Source organism: Physeter macrocephalus, chromosome 19 (genome assembly GCF_002837175.3).
Source record: "Physeter macrocephalus isolate SW-GA chromosome 19, ASM283717v5, whole genome shotgun sequence".
Classification (NCBI taxonomy): Eukaryota; Metazoa; Chordata; class Mammalia; order Artiodactyla; family Physeteridae; genus Physeter; species Physeter macrocephalus.
Window position 1 is genome coordinate 3,684,354 of NC_041232.1, and position 12,252 is coordinate 3,696,605.

Consider the following 12,252-nt stretch of genomic DNA (forward strand, 5'->3'; position numbering starts at 1 on the left):
CTGGACTTCTTTTATATGAGAGAATAAAGCTGACCTTTAAGTATCAATCTGCCACTGTAAATTTGGGAGTTTTTTTTAATATACAGTATTATTATTATTTTTAATAAAGTTATTTATTTTATTTATTTTTGGTTGCATTGGGTCTTCGTTGCTGCATGCAGGCTTTCTCTAGTTGTGGCGAGTAAGGGCTACTCTTTGTTGCGATGCTTGGGCTTCTCATTGCGGTGGCTTCTCTTGCTGCAGAGCGTGGGCTTAGTAGTTGTGGCTTGCGGGCTCCAGAGTGCAGGCTCAGTACTTGTGGCACATGGGCTTAGTTGTTCCACAGCATGTGGGATCTTCCCGGACCAGGGCTCAAACCCGTGTCCCCTGCATTGGCAGGAGGATTCTTTAACCACTGCGCCACCAGGGAAGCCCACTTTGGGAGTTTTGTTCAACAAAATCCAACTGAATGAATAAGTGATCTTTTAAAAGCGTAACTCAGGTAACACTCCCTGACTTAAAATCCTTCAATGGGGAATTCCCTGGCGGTCCAGTGGCTAGGACTTGGCGCTCTCACTGCCTTGGCCCCGGGGTTCAATCCCTGGTCGGGGGACTAAGATCCCACAAGCATGGGTAAGCATGTGCCAAATTATCATGGTCTTTATAAGCCATACTTAAGAGTCAATTGCCAGAAAACTGGGGGGGAAAGATCACTGTAAAATACCAATGTATGCCCAGTAGAGTGGCAAAAACTTTCAAAATCTAAGACCTGGTGTTGGAAAAAGTGAAAAACAAGATTTTATATATGGCTACTAGGAGTATAAAATGGTCCGAAGAATTTGAAAAATAATTTGGCATTACCTTACAGAGTAGAACCTATGACCCAACAAATATACTCCTAATCAATGATGAAAAATATAGTGAGTACAAACAAGATAGCTAAAGTGGGGGGGGGGAATACATTTTAATCCACTTTAATAAAACTCAAACGTGAGCAAAACAAATAATATACTGCGCAGGGTAAAATACATATGTATTATCACTATGTAAACAAGGAAATTACAAAAATAAAATTCAGATAGTGGTTACCTCTAAAAACGGCCCCAAGTTCTCAACTATTTTGCTTGCCCAGGGGACATCTGGTAATGTCTGGCGACATTTCTGGTGGTTATGACTTGCAGGGAGTGGGGCTGGGTGCTACTGGCATTTAGTGAGTAGAAGCCAGGGATGCTGAACACTCCACAACGCACAGGACAGTTCCCCACAATGTTACTGCCCTCGGGGCCCAGGTGACCCTTTGTTCTGGAGGGCTGTCCTTTACACTGTAGCGCGTTCGGCAGCATCCTCCACATAACCCCAGTTGTGACGACCAAAGATGTCTCCAGACTTTGTCAAAAGACCCCTGGGGAGGCAGGATCACCCCCGGGTTGAGAACCACTGCTCTCAAGGGAGGCTGGGGGATAGGAACCCGGAAGAGCAGACAGGTGCTTTCACCAGCGTGGGTAACGTTCACAGCTGTTCAGTTTGGATTTTTCCAACTGGAACAGAGTCACAGGAGGAGATTCCTTGGCAAAGGTCTTTCTTCGTGTTTACCAACACAATCTTCTACTGAATTTAACTTTTGCTATGCATTAGTGGGCACAGAAGCCTGCGAGCTAGATGTTCCATCTCTACATCTGATATTAAACAGAAGAAAATGAAGATCAACCCCAAACTGGAGAGAACCAACTGTAAAACACTAGAATTTCAGGAGTCTCCAACTATATTACAATATTATCCAGCTGAGCAGATAGTAGCTGGTCACCAGCTTGATCATGAGATCAAGTTTTTGCTGGTTTCTGTTTTGTTTTTGATTTCACGACTTATAGACATAATACCACGGGGAAACAAACCCAAAAAAGCACTTTATCACCCTTACCCTGGTATCTTCGCTTATATAACCACACATGACCTTCTCATTCTTGACCCACAGCTCCCCAGCCTGCGCCCTGAAAGGAGAGGCACACGTGTTATTACGAGTCCTACATAAACCGAGAAGAAACAGGGGTGCCTTTGGGGTGTCTCTCTCTACTCTATCATTTACACCCAAATGACCTGGCCAGTTACAGATTTCCAGAGGGCCATGAACAGATTACACAACATAAAGAATTCTCAGAGTACACTGAATCTGTACAACAGGAGCTCTTAATTTGGGGGTCTGCAGACAACATGTGGGTCGAAGGAAGGGCTTCTGGGAACCCACAAAACCTCTGAAATGATGCAAACTTTCCTGAGCACAGAATTGTACCTTCTGGCAAACCTCAAAAGGGCACACGTCACAAAAACAGTTAAGAGGCACTGATGAACAAATTTGCTAACACCAGCTTTGAGTCAATGAGTTTCAACAAAAACAAGATCCACTTGCAGTATCAAATTAGAAGACAAGAAAGAAGTCAGGGGGCACAAAGGGACAGGGTCCCCATTCAATGGAGGCCATTTTGCTGAAAAATTTTTATGTCAATATTCAGTAATGTAATATTATGTCTTTTCCCCTTGCTTCTTTATTCTGTTTTTCATATTGTCTACAATGAGCAAGCACTGTATGTAAAAATACTTAGCATAGGCCTGATACATAGCATGTGCTGAACAAGTGGTACTTGACAGTATTAATTCTATAATCAGACAGGTGTGTTGAGACTGGCCACCATAGAATCAGAGCTCAAGTCAGAGAAGATCCCAGAAGATCCTCTGCAGTGGGGCAGATCTAGCAGCAAAACACCCAAACTGGATGTTCCAATGGGCTTTAAGTATGACTCTCAAACAGATCTGTCTGCCCCAGGACAGCTGGGAAGTCAGGGCTAGAAATTATTCAGTGTTGCTCCCTCTGGAGTGTGAGTTAGAAAAAACAACAACAAAAATTTTTTTTAAGTTAAAAAAAATAGGCAGCTAGTCAGTAATCCCCAAAATTATATCTGGGAAAATGGTATCTCTTCACAATAAGATCAAATAGACTAGGTTTCTAAGTTCAATTTTTAAAAAGTATTTATTTTTTTACTGAAGTATAGTTGCTGTACAATACTATATGTTACAGGTATATAGTATACTGATTCACAATTTTTTTTTTTTTTTTGTGGTACGCAGGCCTCTCACTGTTGTGGCCTCTCCCTTTGCGGAGCACAGGCTCCGGACGCGCAGGCCCAGTGGCCATGGCTCACGGGCCCAGCCGCTCCGCAGCATGTGGGATCTTCCCGGACCGGGGCACGAACCCGTGTCCCCTGCATCAGCAGGCGGATTCTCAACCACTGCGCCACCAGGGAAGCCCGTGATTCACAATTTTTAAAGGTTATACTCCATTTATAGTTATTATAAAATATTGGCTATATTTCCCCAGTTGTATGATATATCCTTGTAGCTTATATTATACCTAATAGTTTGTACCTCCCACTCCCCTCAACCTATAATGTCCTTCCCCACTTCCCTCTCCTCACTGGTAACCACTAGTTTGTTCTCTATATCTGTGAGTCTGCTTCCTTTTTGTTATATTTACTAGTTTGTTGTATTTTTTAGATTCCACATATAAGTGATATCACACAGTATTTTTTGTACCTCCCACTCCCCTCAACCTATAATGTCCTTCCCCACTTCCCTCTCCTCACTGGTAACCACTAGTTTGTTCTCTATATCTGTGAGTCTGCTTCCTTTTTGTTATATTTACTAGTTTGTTGTATTTTTTAGATTCCACATATAAGTGATATCACACAGCATTTGTCTTTCTCTGCCTGACTTATTTCATCTAAGTTCAATATTTTAAAATAGCAGAGTGCTAACTGCTAGGAGATAGATTTTAGTGCAATATTTTTCCTTAAAATTTTTCTTCGGGGCTTCCCTGGTGGCGCAGTGGTTGAGAATCTGCCTGCCGATGCAGGGGACACGGGTTCATGCCCCGGTCCGGGAAGATCCCACGTGCCGCGGAGCGGCTGGGCCCGTGAGCCATGGCCGCTGAGCCTGTGCGTCCGGAGCCTGTGCTCCGCAACGGGAGAGGCCGCAACAGTGAGAGGCCCGCGTACCACAAAAAAAATAAATAAATAAAAATAAAATAAAATTTTTCTTCAATTTTTTAAAATACTGATTTTGAAGTTTTTTTTTTTTTAAAAGAATACATTGTGAATTTACTGAGATAAAAACAAAATGTTTACCTTTAAGGAAAAATAACATTTCAAAGGTAGGGTCTCAAGGTAATGAAACTATGTCCTTAACTGTTGACTAAATTACCAGATTAAAAGGCTAAATTACAGAGAAATTCTCTAATAATTTATTATGATTTGATTTTATTTTCTCATATGAGGCCCAGAACATATTTTTTTTTTTTTTGGAAAAGAAAGTGACTTTTGATTCAATGTAGAAAGACTATAAATATTTTGGAAAAATGGTAGAAGATTTTGTGGTTTACATTTAACCATGAATGAGCAAAATATTAGGACAGATCTTGAAAAGTCTAAAACTGACATTATGTCAGGGTGTATGAAGGCACTTACCTGGAGAAACAAGGAATTTAATTATGAAAGGGATTCTGGGAGGGTTTCTAAACCAGGACTCATCAAACTGTAGCCTGCAGGCCAAATCCAGCCCATCTCCTGTTTTTGTATGGCCCACAGCTAAGGGTAGATTTTACATTTTTAAATGTTAAAAAAAAAAAAAATTTGCAACAGAGACTTGAGACCCACGTGGCCCAAAGTCTAAAATATTTACTACCTGGTCCTTTACAGAAAAAGATCCTAAACCTACCACTTCATTTTGCAGAGGAACAGATGCAGAGACTCCCTGAGCTGCCCAGCATCACCCTGCTAACCACTGGTGCTGCTGGAATGGAATACAGGTTTCCTGACTCCTGGCCCACCACCTGGGAGAGACCAGCTTGTATTTGATGGCATAAATAGGTTGCACTTCTTGTTCTGCTTGAGACTTCGTCACTTCTTGAACTGTGCTTTAGTTGTTAAAATTTTTTCAAAGAATTTTTGACCTTATAACAACTTCTAAAACATCCCCTTTTAGAAAGAAAAAAATGAATCTTTTATCCTTTCTTTCTTTCAGGATCAGTAATTCAGACTAACGAAATAGCCCTCATTGCTGGTGAAAGGTCTTTACAAAAGGGTTCCGGACAATAAAGGTAGGAGGAATGGCTGAATTAGAAAATCACCATCTTGCAATAATCATCAACAGATGAAACCATTCTGTGAAAAGCTGATGGGGAATTTCATAACAGGGGACCAGGCTGCAGCACCAGAATCCAGTGGTCAATCTCACATTAAAAGTGAGTCAACCAGGGCTTCCCTGGTGGCGCAGTGGTTGAGAGTCCGCCTGCCGATGCAGGGGACACGGGTTCGTGCCCCGGTCCGGGAGGATCCCACATGCCGTGGAGCGGCTGGGCCCGTGAGCCATGGCCGCTGAGCCTGCGCATCCGGAGCCTGTGCTCCACAACGGGAGAGGCCACAACAGTGAGAGGCCCTCGTACCACAAAAAAAAAAAAAAAAAAAAGTGAGTCAACCAGATGTAAATATGCTTGAGTATATAAAGTAAATTTCAAGAAAGACACAGTTTCCTCTAAGGAAAAGGACATATTTCTTACACACTTTTTTGGTGCTGTTAAGCCTTCACTATGTGGATATTTTGCTTTTTGAATTTAGAGGGGGTTTCAAAAAGTCCCCTTTTCTCTCTTCTTCACAAACTGAAATACAGAAATCATTTTAATAAATCAAGAGCAATGTGATATCTCTAAAAAGGCAGCAAATCAGGAACTATTGTGCTAGTCATTTTATGTCTCCAAACCTGTTTCTTAAACTGTAAAACAAGAAAGTTTGATGAAATATGTTCATCTAAGGCTTTTTCCAGTTCTAAAATTGTGAGTCTATCCCTCCTTTGTTCAGAATACCAGGAGGCTTCAGCAACATCCACCCATCTTAAAACTACTATAGTGCATTTCGGGGTTTTTTGGATTGTTTTAGCTACCACAATCTAACGTTTTAAGCTATTGTGTATTTTATTATAAGGACGTCCACATGCCTCAAAGGCTGTATGTAGCAGTTACTGCACTACATGCTATCCCCAGTTACGAGCTAATAAATCAAGAGTGACATAGTATCTACCTGATGCCAGCAAATTCCACCTTCTGAGTGATATAGGCACATGTGCTGACCTAAGGGAAAAGAGAGAGAGAGAGACTCAACAATACATCAAGGCCATGAAAGGTCACAAAGAACGTCTCCTGGCTTTCAAATCTCTTCTATAAACCCAAAGTTCAATTAACATGGGAGTAATAGATTTATCCCATAGGAAAACCTGCTGGGGCAGTTATAACAGCAGGTTCTTATGGGTTTGGCAAGTATAGACAATAGTAAAGACCAGGTGGATAATAAGTGGCCAGCTTCAGTAGTATACTTATGTTCACATACACTTGCATACATATGTACATTTACATATGGAACATTTATTTCTCATTTTAGAAAATGGAACCTTCTCCCACCAAATAAAACATGAGCAAAGATATCTCTTTCTGAAAATATACACTGTGTGGACATTCTACCTATGATTTGTTGTTTCATAATAGCCAAAAAGTCCAAAAGGAGAATTTTCAGCAGCAGCTCACAATTCTGATGAACTGATCATGTTCAGTGGAAAATGTCCATTAAAAATAAATAAACAAGGAAAATGGAAGGAGGGTAAAGCAAAAAAGCAGTCTAACCTGGAAGGAACAAGATCTGGGTTCCAGGGACTTCCCTGGTGGCGCAGTGGTTAAGAATCCACCTGCCAATGCTGGGGACATGGGTTCGAGCCCTGGTACGGGAAGAGCCCATGCACCACAACTACTGAGCCTGTGCTCTAGAGCCCACAAGCCACAACTACTGAGCCTGTGTGCCACAACTACTGAAGCCTGCACACTTCGAGCCCATGCTCCACAACAAAAGGAGCCACCACAATGAGAAGCCCGCGCACCGCAATGAAGAGTAGCCCCCGCTTGCTGCAACTGGAGAAAGCCCGCGCGCAGCAACGGAGACCCAACGTAGCCAAAAATAAATAAACAAAATAAATAAATTAATTTTTTTAAATGTTTAAAAAAAAAAAAGATCTGGGTTCCAGCCCAGAGTCAATTGCTTACTAGCTTTCTCATCTTAACTCCTCAATTTCAGTTTTCACATCTATAAATTCAGGGTAATAAATGCCTGTCCACAAGAGGAGATGTGAGAAGCAAAAGAGATCGAGTGAAAACCTGAAAACTAAAGTTCAAATGTAAAATAATATTACACTCTCCCCATTCAAACCAAAAATGCAGAGTAAAACTCTGATAACAAACAAGCAAAACAAAGCTTATAAAAACCATGAAAAGAGAATGGGAGGAGATATACAACATGTTTATAATAATTGTCTGTGATGCTGGAATCAGAAAGGATTTTATACTCTTCTCCATACTAGATCTACATCTCCCTGGTGACATGGATTATTAACATAATGGAAAAAGTAACAGACTTTTTAAAAAATAATATCTTACCAAACTTTTCTTCAGTCGCCACATATCCCCACGGCCAATATACTGATCCTTAAAGGTTAATTCCACTAGGTCAAGGGTCACATCCTAAAAGGGATAATCAAATATATGTCTCTGCTTTACTCTGCCATACTTTATAGTCTAAGATAACACTCACTCACCATGGAGAAACCTTTTGACAAAAGGACAACTACTGGAAGACCATTCAGTAGTAGAACGCTGACAAACAGAATTTTACCCTGCCCAAGAAGGCTTTGGAGGACAGGTAAGTCTCCAATAGATACTATAGCTGCTGTATCGTGCATGGTTAAGTGCAAAGGGCACCAGAGTAGTGATTCTGTGTTTCAGTCTTGATTCTGGCACCCCAACATGACATTGAACTGTGGGCTTTATTTCCCTAGATAATGTCAATAATATCTTTTGGACAACGATTTTTACCTCTTAATTTTATAGCATCATTTCTCAAAGAAAAAAAAGAACACATAAAGAAATGTTAGTATTTTTACAGAAAATTTTACATTTAGCTTCACAAACACACATATACATACAGAATCTTTTTACGACAAGATTTTTTAAAAGGGGTGAGGATTTTAAATGCAACCTACATTCTACCTATAATCTAAATGACCTATGTATGACCACGTATTTAATAGCCTAACACTATACTTAGGTAACTCATTATTTCCTTAGAGACCTAATCTTGAGGAAGGGTGTTAATCATTCCTCAAAAGATATTCAAATCCAGAACAAAGACACACCTTAGGGTCTACGACATTCACATACACATCTTGATAAGGTCTTAGCCGAAACACTTGAGTCACGGTCTGGTCCACACTGATAGTTTCTGAAACGGAGAAGGAATCTGGATCAGGTAAATATACTCGAATTCATAACTACTCAGACATTCAACAAACAACATCCTTTGCCAAGGGCGAGACATGTTCTCAGCCTTCAGCAGCTTAAAACTTAGAGAGTTCTCTGCTTTTCAGGTGAAATAAGACCTGAACCCAAGCAATTAAAAAATGAGAGAGACAACAAATAATACAGAGAGACAGAGATAGAGACAGACAGAGAGAGAGAAAGGAAAGAAATTAAGAAGCAACATAAGAAAGTTCGAAGGGTTGTGAAAATTCAGAAGAGGAGAGAGATCCTTTCTCTTTTGGAATGAAAGTAGCAGGGGTAGTTAAGGAAGAAATAAACTTTTCGATGAGCCCTTAAGTCTGGTAAGTAAGAAACTTAGCAAGTGGCAGGAGATGAGGTAACAGTAAGAAGGACACTCAGGATGTGGATTTTACTGACTGTTTTCCCAACAAGTTAAAAAATACAAAAAAAGTGGCTGACACCAAAATCCTTTAGAGCAAATTAAAAGTTTTTCTTTTAAGTGCCACTTAAGGAAATACTTTATTAGCTATCAATAAACATTTTAGTTCCTTGATCAGTATGGTATAGTCATTAGAGGAAAAAAGAAAGGATTTGGATCCAGAATGAGTAAGTAGAATCACTGCTCTGGCTCCTTCACTTACTGACTCCAGGCAAGCCCACTCATACCGGTAAGACAAAGTTTCCTCACTCTCTCAAGAGTTGGTGGGAAAATCAAGAAAGATAAATGACAAACAGCTCCTAGTACAGTGCCTTGCACAAGTGGCAGGTAATCAACAATATATGTTCCTCCCCTGCCCTGACCCAAAGTAGGTACTTAAATATTTTGTGAAGAAAATATAATATTGAGAAAAGCATGCTTTGCCAACAATCTTTTTGAAGTGTAAAGCTTCACCTATTCAGATTAACCGTCCTCTTGACTCTAAATATAGTTTTTTCAGTGCCCTCAAGATGCTGACAAATGAGATTCCTTGGCAGTTTTGATATCTGACAATTTTTTTTTTTTTTTAGCGGGAACACAATATGATAAGGAGAGAAGTACTGTGCCCTCATTCCCAGAGATTGTGAAGAGGGGTTTCTTACAGTTTCTCAAACAGTAAAGTGTAAAAATCTTAGAGAAGCGAGATGGAATTTTTACCTTTCTGCAAATCCTCCTTAAGTGACTTGACCTGCAAAAGCAGAGGGCTGGGGGAAAAAAAGAGCAACAGAGAGAAGGGATGTTGTCAGCAGTAACTAACCAGCTTTCTTCACCACCCACAAAACACAAACAGATCCCTCTGGACATATTCTAACTGGCAGCACAACAAGGGGAGAAAGTTCCCTTAGAAAACAAACCCTGCACTTGTATTCAAGGAAATGGATAAATGCTACAGAATTGTTAACTCAGCTTTAAAAACAAAAAGAATGGACCACTCTTTATTTATTTATTTATTTATTTTGTGGTACGCGGGCCTCCCACCGCTGCGGCCTCTCCTGTTGCGGAGCACAGGCTCCAGACACGCAGGCCCAGCGGCCATGGCTCATGGGCCCAGCCGCTCCGCGGCACGTGGGATCCTCCCGGACCGGGGCACGAACCCGTGTGCCCCGCATCGGCAGGCGGACTCCCAACCACTGCGCCACCAGGGAAGCCCTGGACCACTCTTTAAAAGATGATTGGTTTATCAAATCCTGGAGGGCAGGAGCATTTTTATCCAAAGGCAAAGAGCCATCTTCCCCTTCAATCCCCTTAGACAAAATATCACCTGGAAAGAGCAGGCTGCCCAGTTAGTTCCCTGCTCCTGTCGGACGCTCACCTGTACTCATCGTTGGGGTGAGCAATCTCCACAATGTCTCCAAGCTTGATGTAAGGAAACACTTTGGGGTTCACGACTAGTTCATCATCTGAAAGACAATTCAGCCATCTCAGGCAGCAAAGAACTCACTTAGGCAGCAGGTTGCTGTGTATGTTCTCATGTGGGGTCCTTACAACCCCATCATTTGGTATTATGACCCCATCTCGCAAGATGAAGTTCCATTTAAAATTGAGATTTAGCTCAACTTAAGGATTTGCACAGGAATCCAGAGCTAGTGAGTAGTTGAGGGGGACGGTGTTCGGGGACCTTTGTCTCCAGAGCTTTTCCTACTAGCCCACTGCTCCCAAGGAGAGGGTAACTCTTCTCTGGGAATTAGGCCTCTGCAGCAATCCTTTACTCCCTCAAATAGCATGTATCTGGCATATGCCAGGAACAAAACAGCCAGGGTCCCACGTACAGCAAAATCCTTTCTATTTACAGTGTTCGCAGAACTTCTCAAAATACTGTCTGAATGTGACCCTCACAATAAATCTTTGGATCTAGCAGAAGCAAGGAAATGACCTAGGAGATAAAGCAAATTGCCAAAGGGTAGATAGCTAGTAACAGTACACCAGGACTGGTTACTAGTCCAGGGTTCCTAAACAAACCACCTCTTATACATGAAAATCAAGCCAGATAAAACACCCTGGACTTTGGAGGGCAGCACCTGATCAGGGGAAAGCTTCATATATCAGTTCACATTAGAGTCCAATGAGACCCTTAAAATATAAGGAGAATGTGATTTCATGTTTATCTACCCCTGCCCCCCACTGGGGGTGGGGGAGAATTCTTTCAAATATAACAAACTCAGGATCATAAAGATAGGGTGATTTTTTTGTTTGTTTTAGCTTTTAGGGAAAGACATGGCCTTCAGTTATGCTAAAACCATGACAAATAGGTATGTCCAGATTTCAAATATAATCAGACCCAACAAAAATTCAGCCTAGGAAAGCGAAGTACTGGGTTAATCCCACAGTTGCTTTTTTTTTTTTTTGTATATTGTTTCCATTGACAGATGTATACCAAATCCTCTATGAAGTCTTCCCCTAACTTCCACAGTCTGAATTAAGCTCCCTGAACACATATTCCTTCCTGCTCCATTTTATCATTTCCTTTTTGCATGTCTGTCTCATCAAGCTGAAAGCTCCGTAGGGAGAAGGGACCTTGTCATATTCAAAATCTTTATGTTTGGTACAGGTATGTACTTAATAAATACTTGTTGGATGTATTTTTTAAATTTGATTTTTACTTTACTCATTGAAATACAGTTGATTTACAATATTGTGTTAGTTTTCAGTTGTTCAGCATAGTGATTCAGTATTTTTGCAGAATATATTCCATTATAGGTTATTACAAGATAACAGGTGTATTCCCTGTGCTATGTAGTATATCCTTGTTGTTTATCTATATATAGTAGTTTGTATCTGTTAATCCCATACGCCTAATTGTCCCTTCCCCCTTTGGTAACCACAGGTTTGTTTTCTATGTCTGTGAGTCTGTTTCTGTTCCTTTTTTTTATAAATTTATTTATTCATTTATTTATTTATGGCTGCATTGGGTCTTTGTTGCCGCGCGCAAGCTTTCTCTAGTAGTGGCGAGTGGAAGCTACTCTTCGTTGCAGGCGTGGGCTTCTCATCGCGTTGGCTTCTCTTGTTGCGGAGCACAGGCTCTAGGTGTGCAGGCTTCAGTAGTTGTGGCACGCGGGCTCAGCAGTTGTGGCTCTTGAGGTCTAGAGCACAGGCTCAGTAGTTGTAGCACATGGGCTTAGTTGCTCCGCAGCATGTGGGATCTTCCCGGACCAGGGCTCAAACCTCTGTTCCCTGCATTGGCAGGTGGATTCTTAACCACTGCACCACCAGGGAAGCCCTCTGTTTCTGTTTTACATGTACATTCATTTGTATTATTTTTTAGATTCCACACATAAGTGATATAATATAGTATTTGTCTTTGTCTGACTTATTTCACTAAGCATAATATTCTCTACATCCATCCATGTTGCTACAAATGGCAGTATTTCATTCTTTTTTATGACTGAGTAATATT

General features: G+C 41.0%; 1 protein-coding gene across 2 annotated transcripts in view; it reads right to left on the reverse strand.

Moving 5' to 3' along the window:
- The window catches only part of DEPDC5 (DEP domain containing 5, GATOR1 subcomplex subunit), a 75,110-nt gene that overhangs the window by 60,503 nt on the left and 2,355 nt on the right, over positions 1 to 12,252 (reverse strand). For both annotated transcript variants that reach the window (XM_028480312.2, XM_028480313.2), the window contains exons 3-8: positions 10,171 to 10,258; positions 9,516 to 9,562; positions 8,257 to 8,342; positions 7,502 to 7,585; positions 6,102 to 6,151; positions 1,898 to 1,967 (exon numbers count right to left, since the gene is read on the reverse strand). In XM_028480312.2, the coding sequence (XP_028336113.1) occupies positions 1,898 to 1,967; positions 6,102 to 6,151; positions 7,502 to 7,585; positions 8,257 to 8,342; positions 9,516 to 9,562; positions 10,171 to 10,258 (425 nt within the window). The remainder of the gene's footprint in view (positions 1 to 1,897; positions 1,968 to 6,101; positions 6,152 to 7,501; positions 7,586 to 8,256; positions 8,343 to 9,515; positions 9,563 to 10,170; positions 10,259 to 12,252) is intronic.